General features: G+C 39.1%; 1 protein-coding gene across 4 annotated transcripts in view; it reads right to left on the reverse strand.

Moving 5' to 3' along the window:
* The window catches only part of PDHX (pyruvate dehydrogenase complex component X), a 120,801-nt gene that overhangs the window by 41,943 nt on the left and 58,959 nt on the right, over window positions 1-19,899 (reverse strand). For all 4 annotated transcript variants that reach the window (XM_044919659.1, XM_044919660.1, XM_044919661.1 and 1 more), the window contains one exon: window positions 8,282-8,362. In XM_044919659.1, the coding sequence (XP_044775594.1) occupies window positions 8,282-8,342 (61 nt within the window). In that variant the 5' untranslated portion in view covers window positions 8,343-8,362. The remainder of the gene's footprint in view (window positions 1-8,281; window positions 8,363-19,899) is intronic.

Here is a 19,899-nt window from a genome sequence, read left to right on the forward strand (position 1 = left end):
ATAGCAGGAGGGGAAGAATGAAGGGGGGGGGAAATCAGAGGGGGAGATGAACCATGAGAGATGATGGACTCTGAAAAACAAACTGAGGGTTCTAGAGGGGAGGGGGGGTGGGAGGATGGGTTAGCCTGGTGATGGGTATTAAAGAGGGCACGTATTGCATGGAGCACTGGGTGTTATACACAAACAATGAATCATGGAACACTTCATCTAAAACTAACCATGTAATGTATGGTGATTAACATAACAATAAAAAATTTAAAAAAAAAGAAAAAAGTAAGATGACGTTTTATCACTTGTGTCCACCTACCACAAATTCCAAACACCCTTTAAGAACCATAGATAAAAAAATAAAGCCCCACAAAAAAAACAAACCATAGACAGCCATCGATCAATCTAGATGACTTTGTTCCTATTCCTGAATTCCTACAACAGTTGTAATTAATTTGAAATGAATTACAAATTGCATTCTAAAATGTTATGTAGCTACTGTTATTTGTTTTTTTTTTTCAATTGGGTTTTCCTCTATTTACCAGGCTGTGAGCTTCTTCACAACAGGAATAGGACACATCTTAAGTGTTTTACATTCTACCTCATTACCCTGGACTCCAGCTAGTGCTTCACACATAATGAGTTTGCGCTGAAAACGCTTGAGGGAAAAAAACTATAGTAATTTCACAAATCCTCATGTCATCATAAGGTTTACATCAAACTATCATTATATTTCATTTGGTTCTAACATTTGATTTGTAGCATGCTTCTAACAGTTAATATCTCGGGCAGCCTATTTCCTTTTTATGGTGTTTTAATTATATGTACACCTACTCACATAACACAGACATATATATTTGCTATATGAGGATGCCGAGAGAGAGAATGGAAAGAAACATAGAGAAGGATCAATCCATTACACAGTGAAATTTCCCCAGAAACCATAGCACAGTTTAAAACATCGCATTATTATATAAGGGCACATTACCCCTAATTTTATGAAACTAAGGTACTAGCTATCAATAATCAAACATAATGTAAACACCAAAAGAAAATTTTGAGACTAATAATAAGCCATGATGATTCTAAATATCCTCAGTTTTAGCTTTGATTAATTAACAAGTTAGTGCTATAACTGAGAAAAGCTGTGAAACAGAGTATTAGAACTCAGACACAGGTTTGATTCCAAGCTCTGACACAAGTAATCTTGACCAAATTACTTAGGTTTTGAATGCATAGGTGTTAAAAAAAAAAAGATCATGGAACTGGAAATGTTAGGTTAACTCTTCATATACATCTTCAAACACTTCACAACATCTTTAGATAAAAACATTAGGTATGTTATTGAGAACCATTAAGAACCAGGACTCATTCTCACTCCCTATCCGATACTCTCATTTCAAACAGATCATTCAACAATTAGTATACATTAATATATAAGGCATTCTACTAAGCACTGGTTACAAGCACAACAAGAAGAGTTTGTAGTCCAAAGGAGAAGGCTGAAAATGAAAAGCCAGGACAGAGCATCATGGATGGCGGGGGGGTGACAGACCCTCAGCTGCCTGTGTTGCAGGAGACGGCAGCTTTGCAGTGTCCCTGCCCCATCTCCTCATGGTGCATGTCAGCAGCCGAGGTGGAGCGGGCCCGGAGCGAGAGTGCGGGCCCCAGGAGGGGCCAGAGCAGAGGCCCGCCCGGGGGCCGCTCCCCAGCACCGAAGCCAGCATCATCGTTGGTTCCTTTGTCCAGATGGGCGGCTGTCGGAGCTGAGGCCTGGAGTTACAGAGGCTTCCCTTTCTCTTTTTAAATTCTGGGTATGAAGTATAGTCTTGATCAAACACAACGGTCATGTTTATGAAGTAAATACATCCTGTGACTTTAACAAAATAATTTTGTCCTGGCAAAAGTTAAGAATAAAAGTCTTTATATAAAAGGTATATATGGTGGTAGTGGTGGGGGAGAGCTAGCTTTTATCTTTAAGACCAAGAACATTAAAGAAAAAAACCTCTTCTTAGTGCTAAGTTGGAGCATAATGACAGCTATGATTTGAGAAAAATAATTCAATTGTTTACACAACAAATACTAGTTAAGTAGGTAAATGACATTGTACAAGGCAGTTCTTAACGTAACTGAAGAGTACAAACAAGCAGGCCACGGCCTTCCCACCCAATAAGGGCTTACAGCAGTGTGGGAAGACAGAGGAGGGGCCCCTAGTCAGTGTTTGTCAACCCTTTTCACCTCATTACACAAATAAAAATTATTATTTGCATGACCAAAGACCCCCAGCAACTGTGCTCCTTGGCCATCTGAGGTCCTGACCTGAGAGCTAAAGGCAGGAGTAGCAGTTTGAGAAGGAAATGGCTGGGCCAAGTTAACCTCCCTTACATCCTTCTGGCCCCTTACATTTTATTATGTTGCCTTTCAAGTGCTCAACACACATGCGGCTCGGGGTCACCCACTATATGGGGCAGGGCAGACACAGAACATTTCCATCACCACAGAAAGTTCTATTAAATAAAATGGCAATCAGTAATTGCACCCACCAATTCTAAAATCCTAACATGATAAGAAATACGAACAATAAATGTAAAAAGCATAGATGCAGTGTTGTTCAGCAACGAAAGGAAGGCATTGCTGATACAGGCTACAACATGGATGAACCTCAACAGCATGCTAAATGGTAGAAGCCAGTCACAAAAGACAACACATTATAGGATTCTATTATACGAAATGCCCAGGAAAGGCAAAATTTTAGAGCCAGAAAGCAGATCACACTAGGGATGGGAGAAAGAAGTGACTGCAGTCAGGCACCCGGGATCTTCTAGGTGACAGAAATGTTCTGAAACTGGATTTTGGTGATGTCGCACAACTCTTCTACTTAACTAAAAATCATGGAATTGTGCACTTAAAATCAGCAAAATCTATGGTATGTAAACTGTATCTCAATAAAGCTGCTAAAACAGTAATAGACTGAAAAAAATGGTGAAGCTATTTATGAAATGCATGTTTCAAAAGTTTTCCATTTTAGCACCACAAACATGGATACAAATCCCCAGAAATAACAACAGACATCGGGAGCTCTTCTTCAGCAGAATCCAGAGACCCATGTGACTCCACAACAGTACCTCGTGATAACACTTCCAACAGTGATGAACTCCTTCCGAACAGTTTTACTTCAGAACTGTATAATCCACATTAATGAGATCTAGTCTAAAGACTTGTACAAAAGCTATTTGAGATAGTCGCAGTTCCCAGTCACATGACAGAAGGAACGTCCACATAAAATGGCAGTCTCTGGGGGAGAACATCAAGAGCTGCAGCAGCAAACATCACTGATGAAGTTCCACACACTAAGTAAGTACTTTGCGGGACTACCTCAACCAACTTCTCTTCCAGTATTTCATGGTATGCTCTAAGATATCTCAGAGAGAAAACAGTGTTTTTCATACCCTCAAATATTCTCTCACAAAAGGGGGGAAACAAGAATATTTTCTTCCTTTTGTTATTTTAACAGATTTGATTTCAATTGATGAAAAAATAAGCTATATCCATGTTCATTAAACTGAAAATATCTGAAGCACATTTTTCTCTCCAAATAACAAACTTGTAAAAAAGATGTGAAATTACAGTTCAGCTCACCTTTCAAGAGATTCTGACATTGTACATGTTACCTATCACTTTTGAAGTGTCTTCTCCACCAATTTTACAATGCATACTCCTTACTTAATCCCAGACTGAAATTAAGTATTGTACTATTCATTATAAAACTGCTTTGTTAACAATCATTAGATCAACAAAGATGGGAAAAAATGTACATATTATTGCATATTTCCGAGACTCCAACAAAACAAAATGAAATTGAGTTACCATAGAATTCTAAAGCCAGGAATATACCTTAGATTTTAACTAGTTCAACTCACCCCCAGATATTTCATGGCAGAGTGGGAACCCCAAAAGACAAACTGTGATTTCCAGGCCAGAGTTCCTTTCACTGCACCTTTATCACCTTTGCTTAAAACACACCCCCCCAACACCCCCCCAAAGCATTAGTAATAACAGTTGTGAATTACAGAGTCTCCGATTTTCAAGAAATCGTTAAAAGTTTGTAAGACCAAACTGCTATCCATTAACGGTTTTAAGATCGTTAGCCTTAAAAATAAACTAAATTTATAATTAGATATAACACTGTTCTTTTTTATGAACAAAAATTCAATCCTCTTAACATCTGAAGGTCTAAACTCATTGTTTCAAATAACAATGACCATGCATTAAAAAATCTCAAGATCAATTTTTTTTAAAACACAGTTTTAAAAAAGCTGCAGGAGACAGCTGGACAAAATGGTATGCATAGAGTTTGATGCAAGAATTGAAATGTTTTTAATATAGAATGACTGAACCAAGTTATCATAAATGTATCAAGCCCCAGACATACTTAGACATATAGTCACATGCATACTGTACATAAATGTTAATGAAAAGAAGTTATGCTCAAAAGATCACAATGAAATCATGAACATGATCAACTTAAAGAAAGAAGATGGTGAATTACTGAGCACCAAAGATTAAGATTACTCTCAATTATTTATAGTATATTAGTAAAGGAACATTTCTCTTCAGTTGGCAGAACACAATTTTAAGAACAACCTTCAGGGAAACATGCTCCAAGGGCTTACAGTGTATCCTGGCTTGTCCTATGTGAAAATAGCACATTGTCATGAAAAGGAAAAAAGAACAGAATGATGAGACCATATGTCTCCTGGCTCTCCATCATACTCTCCCTATTCTAATGGATGTGAATAAGTTATCAGGTTGCCAGTGAGCTATAAGTCTGAAAGATAAATGTGGTCCAAAGAATCCTTATCTACTTGTCTCAAAATGTGAAAAAATTTAATCTTTTTATAATAACCCTAAAAGGCTGTTCTGCGTCTGAATCATTATGTAATGACACCAACACTCTGTCATACTGAATGTGGAAATAGCCAAAGCTCTGTAATTCATCAGGAAAAAGAAACCTAAAAATAGATTCCAATTGATTACATTATTTGTAAAAGTGAAACTTTCTTAAGATATTGGTGATTATTTTAAAAGACAGCAGTCATGCAGAGCTAATTGCTCAGAATGCTTCCTAATGAAGCACTGGCTCTTTCATTTATGTGATCTATGTCCTCCTCAAATTCTAGAAAATTCTCTGCCACTTTTGCCTTGAATATTACCTTTTTCTCATTCTCTCTTCTTTCTCCTCCTAGAATTCCTGCTGTTGGATTACTGGATGATTTTCATATTATTCCCCATCTCTCAACTTCTTGTTCATATTTTCTACTGCTTTATCTCTTTCGGCTACATGCAAACTAATTTTCTCAGGTTGAACTTCTGTTCACTAATTCTTTGCTCAGTTACACTTTAACACAACCTTGAGTTTTTCGTTTTCTAATTTTAGAGATAAAAGATTTCATTCTTAGAAGTTCTGTTTGTCCTTTTCAAATCTGCCTAGACTTTCTGGCGAGTGTCTGCCTCTTTTCAGATTTTCAATTCCTTCTCTTACATGTTTAGTCATTTCAAATAGTTTTATGTATCTAGTAATTCCAATTAACTGAAGTTCTTATAGATCTAGACCTGTTTTGTTATTAAATTTGAGATTGTGGACTCTTCATAAGTAGGACTTTATCTGGGAATCTTATATGGCTTGGACTAGAGGCTGAGTTTTTCCAGAATAATGGCTTCTGCCAGGTAACCCAGGAAGATTATCAGCCCAGAACCACTTTACCTCTGCTTGTGGGTTCCCAGAAAATGCAAGTACTATAGATGTGAACCTCAAAGCCTCATGAGGACAGGACTATGAAAGCAAATTTTCAAGGGAGTAGGCATTCTTATTCCATAGAGATCTCAAGTCAAATAAATGAATTTGCCTGTTATCATATGGCATTAAATTCCATCCATATACTGATGACTCTCAAATTTCTATCTCCGAGTCAGACTTCACTCAGGAACTTCAAATCCTACAACCGATCGCCTATTCAACACCTTGGCTTCAATGTCTAATAGGCATCTCAAATTTACCACATCAAAGCCTAAACCTAACTTCTTGATTTCCCCTCCCCCAGCTCCCTTCCTCTTCCCCTCAAAAATACCTGTTCCCAATCTCATTTATTCTTCTTCCAGCTCAGGCCCCCGTGTGGCACATGGCTCCAACTCCTACTCACCACTGTAGATGCTGCTACCATCTGATGAGTCCCCTTTCTTGTATTTAAGCACTACTTACCATTAAGAAATTTGCTTTATAATTTTCTATCCAGTAGTGATCAGAAGCCTTACCCCACTGCTTAGATGGTCATAGTGACTGAAAGTCCTCAGGGTTGACTTTTCAAATGTGAGTGGGCAAAGGGGGCTACTTAAATGACTTATAGTTTGCTCTTGATACCAGATTGCCATCAGGGCTTGCTCCATTCAGTGTAATGCTACTAACAAGGCTCAAGAAAGCACACAGAAACCACTTCCTATAAAATAACTGTGAGTGTGGATACATCTTAGTTTCAGGATAAAGACCCTTATAGACTGACAAACTGATGACTGGTATTCAAGATCCTTCCTATAACCTATCTGACCTCACACACACTATGCCCTTAATGCAGCCTGAACTACCTACAATTGCCAAAATATATGTTACGACATCTCACTTCCAAGATTTTGCCGAATTGTTTATATTATCCAGGATGCCCTTTCACACTTTTTTTTTTTTTAAAAACAAAACCCATGTATTCTACAAGGACCAGGTCAAACAGTACCTCATCTGCAAAGCTCTCTTAGATCCCTGTCACATTTCCTGCTTTTGGCTTACTCTTCCCCACCAATATATTTACTGATCAACTACTTACTATGCTGCTGGGTGTGTTCCAATTACTATGCTAGTCATAAAAGGGAAAGGAGACAGATCAAGACATATTCCCCAGAGAGGAACAGAATTAAGTAATGCTTCCAACCAGACATGGTAACTAGTCATGGTCATCTGGATAGCCTCACTGTACCACACCTCCTAACCTGCATATTGATCTAATCCATAGTCCCAAGTTCCTGCTGTGAGGTCCATTTTGTAATCTATCTTGCTGCCTTTCCTAGCACCTCAGTCTCTCTCAAAGAACTGAGGCCTTCTCCTAAACTCTCAAGCTCATTTGGCTACGGTTCAGAAGTAAATACTTGTAGCCTTCTTCCCAATCCCCGTATCTGTCATCACTGGCAAAAGTGATACCATGAATGGCTCTATCCCCTGGAATCACAGCGTAAGTGTCAGACTGAATTCCTGCCCACTGCCTAAACTCTTCAGTGTTATTTCACAAGCACTAGACTGGACCACTCAATACCAGCATTTGCCTGGATGACATCTGTGCCCACTGAGTCACATACAAGTCCTCGCCAGGGCTAGTCTCTGGAATCAGATATGGCATTCCAAGCCATGTCATCCATAAGCTCCCCTCTTTCTGTTTTTAACACCTGGTTCACCATTTTTCAAGCTGAAGCGTAATAATGGCTACAGGGAACTCATCTGGTCCATTTCTCTGTAATCTCTAATAGGGACTGGTGATTCATCCTCTTTCCTCCACAAAAGTTTAACATGTTGCAGAATGACTAAAGCACAGGGAAAGACGGCTACATCGAGTGCCGAAAAAAGCTGTCCCCAGTCAATACCTGCACGGGGGAAGGTAACTCTACCGCAACACGTGGCAACGACCAGAGTGGGGGGAAAAAGGAAAAGAGAGCAGCCACCAGCAATATAAAGTCTCCTTCTCCAGATGCCTCCACATTAATTGTTCCTTTGTCCCTCTGTATTATAGAGGCATAATACATTTCACTATCTAGTAGGGCTGGAATCCTTCTCTTCTGCTCTTCTTTTGAGAGTTTTCTCTATTATTATTATCTGTTCTTGCCAATGAAATTTATAATCAACTTGCTTAGCCTCAGGAAACACACACACACAGACAACATCATCATAAAACCACAAATTAACTTAAGGGGCTCAACAAATTTATGATGTTGACACTAAAAGCTAAGTATAAAAACTAAAACTAAAAAAAAAAAAAAAAGCCTCAAAATATTTTACCATTCTCTGCTTGTGAAAAGATACAGGCTGAACCCAGAAAACCTTTGCTACATTATACATTACCACGGGAAAGTTTATTTAAACAAACTTAGATTAACTAGCGGAGGATGTGATTTATTTCATGTGCTGTGTAATGCAGCTGATTGGAAAAGACCCCCAAACGATGAAATAACACAAGGCATTAGTAGTGTACTCGCTCACCTTCCTTTTTCAGCCATTTCACAATGTTTCCTTCTTCCATCGTAGGAGACAGTGATGGCATCAGTATCTTAATGGGATCAGCTGAAAATGAAAAAGGAAAGATCAGCCACAAAGAAAAAAAAAAAAAAAAAGCACCTCATGAGGCGTCAATAGAAAGTTCAAATACGTTAAAATCAAATTCAATTTGGGAAAGAAAATATTCCAAAATCTAAAAGACTCCCAAGTGGTCAAACTAAGTGTCCAGTAAACAGTATGGAAACACAGAATTGTCACTTTTTTTTTTTAAATAAAATTCTTTTTGGAATACTTTCAATTCCTTTTTCATAGTTCCCCAGTCATGTGTATTTTCAAGCCAGATGCTTGCAAGATTAAAAAAAAAAAACAAAAAACCTGATTTATGTTTCACCTCCTTCTTCACGTTTGTCACTGCAAAAAAATATTTACAAGTAAAATGACCAAAGGAAAAGACAAATAAGAAAAAAAAAAAAAAAACTAGGACTCTGATAACCTACAACAAAGTAATCAAGATTAGACTTTAAGCAATTGATTGTATTTTTTATTTTCCTCTACTATTACACTATTCAAGAACCAAAGGTTCTTGCTGGTAGTCGTGAAAGAAAAAGATTCGCCTAGTCAAAGAGGACTAGGCAAACGAACCTGCATAGTTAAATTAATCTCAGATTGTGTTCCATACAACATTTCAACTAGGTATCCAAAAAGGTAGACTCAAACCAGGGTGACCCCTCAATGAAACACAGCTACTTTCTCCTTGGATATCAAAAAAGGACATACTCTCTATATTTGTCCAGATGTGCTTTCCCAAAAGTCGCCCAGTGCCCAGGACCACACTCAAAGAGCACACAGCTGTACACTAAATTCACATAAAGTTTATACTAATAAAGCAGTTAATAGCATATACCAGCTCCTAGCAGTAGCCATAGTAAGAAATTACATTCCCTGAAACCTTCCACAGAACCCATTCTCTCCTCAGATTATTCAAACCTCTGACCCAAAAAAAGCAAAACACTATAAAGCACATCTAATATATTTCAAATGTGGACGAGCACAGGATAGGGTTTCTTTTTTTCCATTGACGTTTTAGGGTTAAAAGCAAGGGAACTGAACACTAATGTTAAAGGATGTTAAATACTTTCTTTGAGAAACAACTAATTTACTGTGACTTCAAGCAGAGAGTTCCTACAGCTTCATGGTAAAGGAATTCCATCTCCAAAGCATTTGGAGAGAAGCTACTGTCTTCTTTCCACCAAGCACACATACCTGCCTCAGCCTCTTCCTCATTTTCTCTTAAGAATTGCCTACCTCAGGGGCGCCTGGGTTAAGTATCTGCCTTCAGCTCAGATCATGATCCCAGGGTCCAGGGATCGAGTCCCGCATCAGGCTCCTTGCTCAGTGGGAAGCCTGTTTCTTCCTCTGCCTGCCGCTCCCCCTGCTTGTGCTCTCTCTGACAAATAAATAGATAAAATCTCAAAAAAAAAAAAAAGAATTGCCTGCCTCGAGGCACCGGGGTGACTCAGTCGGTTAAGTGTCTGCCTTCAGCTCAGGTCATGATCCCAGGGTCCTGGGAAATCCCGGCTCAGCGGGGAGTCTGCTTCTCCCTCTGCCTCTGCCCCTCCTCTGGCTTTGCCCCTCCCCCCCAGTCATGCGGGCGCCCCCTCCCTCTCTCTCTCTCTAGCGTGCTCTCTTACTCTAAGTAAATAAATAGAATCTTAAAAAAAAAAAAAAGAATTGCCTGCCTTAAGGAACTTGCATTTTCCTTTCAGCTCTTTCTTGTGCAAGTCCTAAGTGGATCTGCCTTTCAAAGGCAGATAGATAGCAGGCCTACCTCTGTTCCTGCCATCAGGGCCCACTGGGCGTGAGGAAACAATTAAGGTATGTGTGTTTGCTTTATATACATGAATTCTCCTCAAACAAAAGCCCAAAGTCTAAACATGGGTTATGCTGGGAAGCCCAACCGTAGAAGGCCACAGATCTAAGTCACATCCTCTAATCCAACAAAACCACCACACTGAAACTGTTACTTGGATCCCCATCTGACTTTTTTGCCTCTCTCTCAATGGGTACCAAACTCTAAGAAGGACAGAAAAGTAGAACTTTCACTCCTAATACCCCAACAATGGTGGAGCTCAAACCAAACTCTAAGTCAACACATCCATTTCATCAATGAGACAACTACAAGTCACTGATTAAGAGATCTGAATTACTCCTGCCTAACTCTAAAGGTTATACTCTACTACACTGCCCTACTTCTCATCCTTACAAATATGGATCAATTAATCACTGGTTATTCATAGCCTACTCACCCAGAAATTTATAGCCTACTCACCGAGAAATTCAAACACAGCAAATCAGACATCTCAAATCCATGTGAACATATCTTCAGTCAAATTTCCGAATAAGTCCTTTCCCTACCTTGGGCTTAAAAAAATTCCTGTATCAAGAAACCACTTTTACTACTGACAATGAATATTTTGAATGTAGAAGAAAGCAGGTAATCATTAAGTGCATGATATCTTAAAAATAAGGGAGGAAAAATAGCCACAATGACTTTCCTAACTCCTGATAAATGAGATTTATTAATAATGAATGTATCATTAATAAGCCATGTATTTATTATTAACACCTGATTTTATGTTAAAACACAGCGCAGAAGAGACTGGTAAACACGGGCCATCAACACCTGGGCATTATGTCTCTCAAAAACTTCCTCTCCTCAGATTATTCATGTGTTGTGTAATGACCTCAACAGTTTCATTTAATTTCCCAGCTCCATCTAGTTGAAATTCAAACCATAACTGTAATATGGCTTAAAAACATTATCGCATTTTTTTCTTTAGTAAAGTAAGTCCTCGTGGACTAAAACAGGCACATGAAGATACTGAATGGATAGAAAGGAATGCAAACTACTATGCAGGACCTCAGTGCAGTGCCATCCATACAACACCAGAGTACGAGATTCTTTTTCTTTTTTCCATAGTTTATCTATATTTATTATTTTTTTCCTTTTTTTTATTATTATGTTACGTTAATCACCATATATTACATCATTAGTTTTTGATGTAGTGTTCCATGATTCACTGTTTGCGTATAACACCCAGTGCTCCATGCAATACGTGCCCTCTTTAATACCCATCACCAGGCTAACCCATCCACCCAGAACCCTCAGTTTGTTTCTCAGAGTCCATCGTCTCTCATGGTTCATCTCCCCCTCCGATTCCCCCCCTTCATTCTTCCCCTCCTGCTATCTTCTTCTTCTTCTTCTTTTTTTTTAACATATAATGTATTATTTGTTTCAGAGGTACAGGTCTGTGATTCATCAGTCTTGCACAATTCACAGCGCTCACCATAGCACGTACCCTCCCCAATGTCTATCACCCAGCCGCCCCATCCCTCCCACCCCCCTCCACTCTGAATTAGAATTCCGGGACGTACATTTAGGGAAAACACAACACACACAGGCAAACTTAACATTAGTGATACATCTCCAAATCCAAACTGTAACAAGCCTATGCTTATTGCAAGAATTCATGAAAAGTGCTCAAAGCCTGATAAACTAACCCCATTTAAAAACAATAAAATGAGCTTTCTTACCCCTTACATTATGTTGCATGTGCCTCTTTCATTTTCTCATGGCTTGATGTAGAAAACAAATAAAAACATTTGCCTTCAAAATGTTTAGCAAGTCCAAGCCTCCGCATTTAATTTTTTTAAGCTCATAGTGACAAATGGGATTTAAAAAAAAAGAAAAAAAAGCAAATAAAAAATTTACCTTCTAATAGCACCATGATAAGAGGTCAGCCTCTTTTTGAAAAACACAGCTTCAAAAAAAGGCCAAATATATTGCTTCCATTAAAAAGTTCAAGGCTGGTGTTATGAGATAGAATATTTCATAATCACATACATATGAAATTTATATCAAATAGAGTTCCACTTCAAAGCAACAAAATAAATGGACTTCAATGATTCTATGTCCAGATTCCAATTTATGACAAACACTAAATCAAGTCTTTCAAAACAAAATCTCGCTTCAGTATTTTTATACCTTGGTTCCAGCTGCCAAGATACAATTCATAGTATTTTATGATTCTATCTCTTATTATAATCTCTCACCTATGAGACCTTCACATTTCCATTATTCCTGACATTAAGGACTGTATTATGAAACTTTTGTATTTATTATTTTCCAAATTACCACATCAAGAACTCAAAAATTTTCATATTTTAAAAATAAAAAGACATAATCATTCCTCACACAGCTACCTTTCAAGGATGAATTGAAATTGCTTCTCTGAATAATGACAATAAAATATAAAAATTCTGTAATAGATCACTATCCGTACTCTGAAATGAAAGTTACAAAAACCAGAGAAAGACATTTTGGACATCTCTCTTATTTGGTACTATCTCTTGATTGATTACACTAGCTTACTGTAGAAAGTAAAATGTGCAATGCATTTTCTGATTAATCTAGCCAATCTACCCTTGGATTCTCATGCCAGAAAATAACTTCAAAACATAAACATTAATTTACTAATAATGGTACATATTTCACTCTAGTATAGTCTCTTTTGACTGGAACATTATACATATCTTTTCCAAATGTATTTTTCCAGTGGGAAAGTAAGTATGCAATCATATCAGCTTTGAATGACAGGCTGCACATTATTAATATCTGCCCTCTATGGCTGTTGTCAATTCTATTCAGATAGTAGGGGCTTTTTCCTAGACTTCTTGGAATTTTGGCTTAGACCTAATATTTTTAATTTTATTACAGAAATTAAATATAGCTGCCCTTTTCATTCCAGTAAGCAGTACATCTGTCCTACTACCTTCCTTCTGTCAAGTTGAGGAGGCCTTGAAATGCGCACCAGTTATATTTCCTACTAATAACCTGGCACAACTATGAATAAGAATAAAGGAAATGTGGGCTCCTGGGTGGCTCAGTTGGTTAATCGACTGTCTTCAGCTCAGGTCATGATCCTGGAGTCCCAGGATCCAGCCCCGCATTGGGCTCCCTGCTCAGCAGGGAGTCTGCTTCTCCCTCTGACCCTCCCCCATCTCATGCTCTCTCTGTCTCTCTCTCTCAAATAAATAAATAAAATCTTAAAAAAAAAAAAGAATAAAGGCAATGTATTTTATTCTCCACGGTCATATCAGTTATTTCAATTAATACTCAAAAATACACCCAAATTTTAGTTAGAATTTAACAGATCTAAGTTCCATTACTGTGACTAAAGAAATTAAGGAAATTCAGCAGTTTATATATGATACTGCTTGAGCATCAGGCTCTCGTCCATTTATACGACTATTATCCAAATACATAAAAAATTGTGAAGATCGACCAAGTGAAGAAGTAAATTATCTTCTTAGTGTGCTTCCCTGTTCTTCACATTAATTTGCTTCTTTTCTAATAGGGAGAGATGCTGTTCATTTAATCACCTCTCTGTCCAATGCAAGAACTCATTAAATATAATTAACCTTTAAAATACCTGTTAAAAATAAAACAACTCTGCCATCTGCAGGCTGGATGAAATAAAAGCACAATGAAGTACAGCTAATTTAAAAATCAACACCAGGGCACAAAATAATATTAACACTGAGCTTTGAATAAAGGCGGCTAAAGCAAAATTTTTTTTTTTTTAATGAGTGTTTGTCCTATACATCTTCTTTATTCAAACAGTGATTTTGGTGTATTACCAGTGTAAGAATAAACTGAAAATGCCAAAGGACAACAGAAAATGCATGCATAATAGTTTGTAAAAACAGCATTTACAGGTCTTGCCATGGTAAAAGATGGCCCACACACACTATATATGGCATAATCTATTTCCTACCTGCTTAGCTTGTACACACACAAAGACTGAAAGGATATACTCCAAAATGGCAAAAGTGGTTCTCTGGTTGGTGATATTATATAAGTGCTTTTTATTTCTTTTGTTTCTTATAATCTACATGTTAGTAGTTTTCTCCAGTAAGTTTATCCAATTTCACTCCCTGCCCAAAACTTATCTAACACTAAGTAAAAAAAAAAAAGTTTTGTTTTTGTTATTTTTAGACACAAAAACCCACAAGGACAGAGAGAAAGGAAGGAATAATAGCACACAAATTTGGAAGTAGAAAAGTAAATAGATGAGTAATAATTGACTGAAGAGATTCTAGAAAGCTGAATCCTAAGCCAGCTCGGGGAAAGCCAGGCTAATCACCTGTTCATACAACAGAATTACCCAAAGGCCCAGGAACTGGCAGCCCTGAGGATCTTTGCAACTGGGGAATGGGGGTGGGCGTTTGGGTGAATGCTATTTGAGATGCAGTTAGATACGGGGATCCCCTCCTGCAGTCCAGTGCTGGGTAACAACCCACCCTCATTCAACAGAAGACTGGGACACTGGAGATTGTTTCTCTGGAGAAGGTAAAAAGATCTTTAGAATGGACGTTCTCCAAACCTTTAGAATGAAGGTTCAACTTCCACATCTGGGGGTATACAGAAACTGCAAAAATACATGAACTGAGATTATCTGATGTGACTGACAATACAGAAAGTTATGCTGAGAAGCTATTAGATGGTATGGGATGAATCAGCAATAGTTACAGAAGAAACTGGAGAAAAAATTTAAAAGGCAACAATGTCAGGAAAGGCAAAAAAGTAAGAAAGCTAACAATCACAATTTGGGACAATATACGACAATCCCAAATTGTGTATGACGTTTGTTGAGTGTAAATACTGAATATGGATTTAACCACGACCTGCAAAATAACTACACTGTGGGGACAAGAGAGGGAAAAGCTAGGGGATGGCACTGTCCATCACTCATCCACAGATAATATGTAAAACAGAAATAGGGAGATGAGCAAATGCTGGAACAAAGCTAAGAGACAAAACTTACTGCTTATAAGAAAGAAGACTGGGGAAGTAGGGAGAGATCCACTATATCGTTATAACCCTAGCAGTATCCTAATAGTACTATTGTTAGTACTACTTGACTATTTAAACTATATGCATATATTACTGTGTTAAGGTAAATATTTTATTATTTAATGAAATGGTTAGTTAATTTTATAAAATCCTTAACAAGCAGCAGCAGACCATGGTGATTCAGAGAACAGGCACTGGAACCAAACTGCCTAGGTTCCGATTATAGATCCACCACTTAAAATTCACTCAACCATTCTGTGCCTCAGTTGCCTCTTCTGTAAAATACAGAGTTTATAAGGATTAAAGAAGGTTAACACATGCAAAGTCTTTACAGTGGAGCCTGGCAAAGAGTCAGTCAGTCTCAAAAACGTTAGCTATTTATTACTGATAGGTGGTGTAGAAATGGTTAAGAGGGGGGACTCTGCAGACATCCAGAGATGGCTAGATGTACCACAATATCCTGCTTTACAACTCCTTCCTCAAGTAATGGTAGATGGACTCACATAGTACCTTTCACATCCCCGGCCTCAAGGTGAAGGTTTCCTTTCTACTCTCTCCTTTACCTAATCTGGCCTTGTTCTCACAGCTACAGTACACTAATTCTTGATCTCTATTTTAACTGTAGTGCACATTTGAAAACCAAACTCTCATTAAAATAAATCATCAGCAAATGTTTTATCTTCAGTGGTGCTGTCTTAACATTCTCTATCAAAGCTAATGAGCCAGTTAGGCCCTCAGTAAATGCCTCTAGGGCTCCTGTTATCCTCGCCCTAGACCAATACAAGACCAGTATCTTGACCTCAAAAGGATTATGGTTTAAATGGGCAGTCAAGATATGTATAGAAGTACTAGAGCGTAGTAGATAAAAATGTCATAGGACACTGCAAAGCAATGCGAGCTGAGATTCCAGCTGATCAAGGAAGGAAAAGAAAAATCTGTGCTAGTATCACTTCACTTTATATGCATTAGAATATGACAGGCTATTATAAAAAACCCAGAAAACAACTGTTGGCAAGATGTGGGGAAATTGGAATCCTTGTGTGTTGTTGGTGGGAAAGTAAAATGGTGAGGCTGCTATGGAAAACAATGATTCCTCAAAAAATTAAACACACAATTACCATTTTATCCAGGCCTCCTAGGTCTGGGTATATACCCTAAAGAATGGAAAGCAGGAGCTTGAACAGATACCTGCACACCATGTTCATAGCGGCATTATTCACCACAGCCAAAAAGTGGAAGCAACCCAAGCGTCCAACAACAGATGAATGGATAAACGAAATGTGGTAGAGACATACAATGAAACATGATTCAGCCTTAAAAAGGAATGAAATTCGAATACCTGCAACAGAACAGATGAAACCCGAGCCATTATGCTAAGTTAAATAAGCTAAACACAAAAAGACCAATGTTGTAGGATTCTGCCTTTGGGAGGTACTCAGAACAGACTAATTCAGTGACAGAAAGTAGAATGGTGGTCACCTGGGGCTGGGGAGAGAGCGGGGAAAAGGGATGTATTAAGGGACACGGGGTTTCAGTTTGAGATGATGAAAAAGTTCTAGAGATAGATGGCGGTGATGGTTGTACAACAATGTAGATGTATTTAATGCCGTGGAACCAAATGCATAAAAATAATTAAAATGGTGAATTTTACGTATTTTTACCACAATTTTTTTTTAATTTAAAAAATGTGTGCTAGGCAAAGAAAACAAGGTGAGGGAATGAGCAGATATTTCAGATGAGGGGAACATCATTTGCAAAGAAGGAGGCAGGAATTACAGCTTAGTTTGGCTGGAGTGTAGAATATAATTAAAATGAGAAGTGAGCATGTAAATGAAAAAAAGTTGGGACTATTACCTTCTAGTTGTCTATAGTACCTTACAGTACTATCGTAACTTAACTTTAATACCTCATTAATGGGTTTGATGTTATTTAAACAGCAATGGAAAACCATGAAAAAAATTTTGAGCAAGAGAAATAACCACAGTTAAAAACTGAACTTGTCGGGCGCCTGGGTGGCTCAGTTGGTTAAGCGACTGCCTTCGGCTCAGGTCATGATCCTGGAGTCCCGGGATCGAGTCCCACATCGGGCTCCCTGCTCGGCGGGGAGTCTGCTTCTCCCTCTGACCCTACCCCCTCTCATGTGCTTGCTCTCTCTCACTCTCGCTCTCTCAAATAAATAAATAAAATCTTTAAAAAAAAAAAAAAAAAACTGAACTTGTCTGCAGTTCCACATAAACGGCTTATGCTCGCAAATCTATAATTTACAGAAAGAAAAAAAACTGCACATGCTTTGAGATGGTCGCAATTATAAACTTCACAGAAAAATTAAAATAATAGGATTTTAAGTACCAAGTGAAGCTACCCATGAATTTGTTACCCATTCTCCTTTATCCACTTAGACCATTTGACTTGAGAGACTGAAAAGGCACCTAGGATCTTTCATTAGATCTTCCAAATGTTTGGCCTTCATTCTAGCAGTGGTAGAGAGAAATGAGAGGCATTTCTGGAAGATGGTGCCTTGTATATCACAATCAGGACTTCAGATCTCATTCTGAGTTTAATGAGAAGTCTTGGAGGTTTTCAGCAGAGAACTGACACGATCTGATTTATAATTTAAAAGAAGCACTCTGGGGGTGCATGGCTCAGTTGGTTAAGCATCCAACTCTTGATCTCAGCTCAGGTTTTGAACTTAGGGTCATGAGTTCTCAGGTCATGAGTAGGCCCAGGGTGAAGCCTACGTTAAAAAAAGGGGTGGGGGGTCTGGGTGGCTCAGTCTGTTAAACATATGCCTTCTGCTCAGGTCATGATCCTGGGGTCCCGGGATTGAGCCCCACATTGGCCTCCATGCTCAGTGGGGAGCCTGCTTCTCCCACTCTCTCTGCAGCTCCCCCTGCTTGTGCTGTCAAATAAATAAATAAAAACTAAAAAAAGAGGGCACCTGGGTGGCTCAGTCGTTAAGCGTCTGCCTTCGGCTCAGGTCAGGATCCCAGGGTCCTGGGATCGAGTCCCACATCGGGCTCCCTGCTCCGCGGGAGGCCTGCTTCTCCCTCTCCCACTCCCCCTGCTTGTGTTCCCTCTCTCGCTATCTCTCTCTCTGTCAAATAAATAAATAAAATCTTTTAAATAAATAAATAAATAAATAATAAAAACTAAAAGAAGAGAAGAAAAGAAAAGCAAAAAAAAAAAAAAGAAAGAAAAGAAAAAAGAAAAGCAGCAGCACTCAAAGCTCTACGGGGAACAGCCTGTACTGGGCCAAGGGTGATGGTAGGGATATGTCCTGGGACACTCCTGCAATATCTAGAGTAGAGGTAGTGGTAGCTTGGACCAGGCTCGCTGGTGAGGAGTGGTCAGATTACATTTAAAAGCTAAAGCTTGAGGCGCCTGGGTGACTCAGTCATTAAGCGTCTGCCTTTGGGTCAGGTCATTGGGATTGAGCCCCTCATCGGGCTCCCTGCTCCGCGGGAGGCCTGCTTCTCCCTCTCCCACTCCCCCTGCTTGTGTTCCCTCTCTCGCTGTCTCTCTCTCTGTCAAATAAATAAATAAAATCTTTAAAAAAAAAAAAAAGCTAGAGCCAACAGGAATTTCTGATAGACTGGATGTGCCATATGAAAGTCAGGAGACAGGGATGGCTCTAATCATGAGTACAAGTGAAATAAAAATCAAAATAAGATGCCACAGTTCCAAAACGAAAATCTTTCTTCCTATAAAAAGTGCCCAAAGAGCCTTAAAAACTATATAGACTCGATTTCTATTCAGCTGTTCAAATGCCTACAGAAAAATCCCATTAAACAACAGGTCAGTTATATAGACCCTGTGCTTACCCTTGTGCCTGGCCCTTAGGCCACAATCCAGGGAAACCACACTTGCTTCTTCCAAGTATAAAAATTATACTCGCTCTTGGGGCGCCTGGGTGGCTCAGTCGGTTAGGCGACTGCCTTCGGCTCAGGTCATGATCCTGGAGTCCTGGGATCGGGTCCGCATCGGGCTCCCTGCTCGGTGGGGAGTCTGCTTCTCCCTCTGACCCTCCCCCCTCTCATGTGCTCTCTCTCTCTCTCTCATTCTGTCTCAAGTGAATAAATAAAATCTTTAAAAAAAAAAAATTATACTCGCTCTTTTCCCCCCTCGTAGTATGAGAACCACCATATTTTTAAACAATACAGTACTTGGTTGTTTCAGTGCTCACCTGAAACATGAAGTATAATGACTGACAAGCGTGAGTCAGGAAGGTAGGGGAGAGATCTCCCATTTACCCTTCTAGATCTATTACTCATCAGCTTTCCCCATACCACTGTGTGTGCTTCAACAACAGGCTTCCTGGGGCGCCTGGGTGGCTCAGATGGTTAAGCGTCTGGTTCGGCTCAGGGTCCTGGGATCGAGCCCTACATCAGGCTCCCTGCTTGGCGGGGAGCCTGCTTCTCCCTCTCCCTCTACTGTTCCCCCTGCTTGTGCTTTCTCGCTCTGTCAAATAAATAAACAAAATCTTAAAAAAAACCCAAACAAACAGGCTTCCCTGTGCTCAGGTATCCGCCTGGGTTCAGCCAATGCGCAGCAGAAGCAGAAGATGAAGGGAGAAAGGAGAGCAAGGTCAGGGTATTTATTTCCCCAGCTCCCTCCCTGTGGGATCACCCGGGGTTGGTTGGATCCTTTAACTGAAGGACTACACCTCCACCACTGGTCCTCCCCTCAG

The sequence above is a fragment of the Neomonachus schauinslandi genome, chromosome 11 (assembly GCF_002201575.2).
Source record: "Neomonachus schauinslandi chromosome 11, ASM220157v2, whole genome shotgun sequence".
Taxonomy (NCBI): Eukaryota; Metazoa; Chordata; class Mammalia; order Carnivora; family Phocidae; genus Neomonachus; species Neomonachus schauinslandi.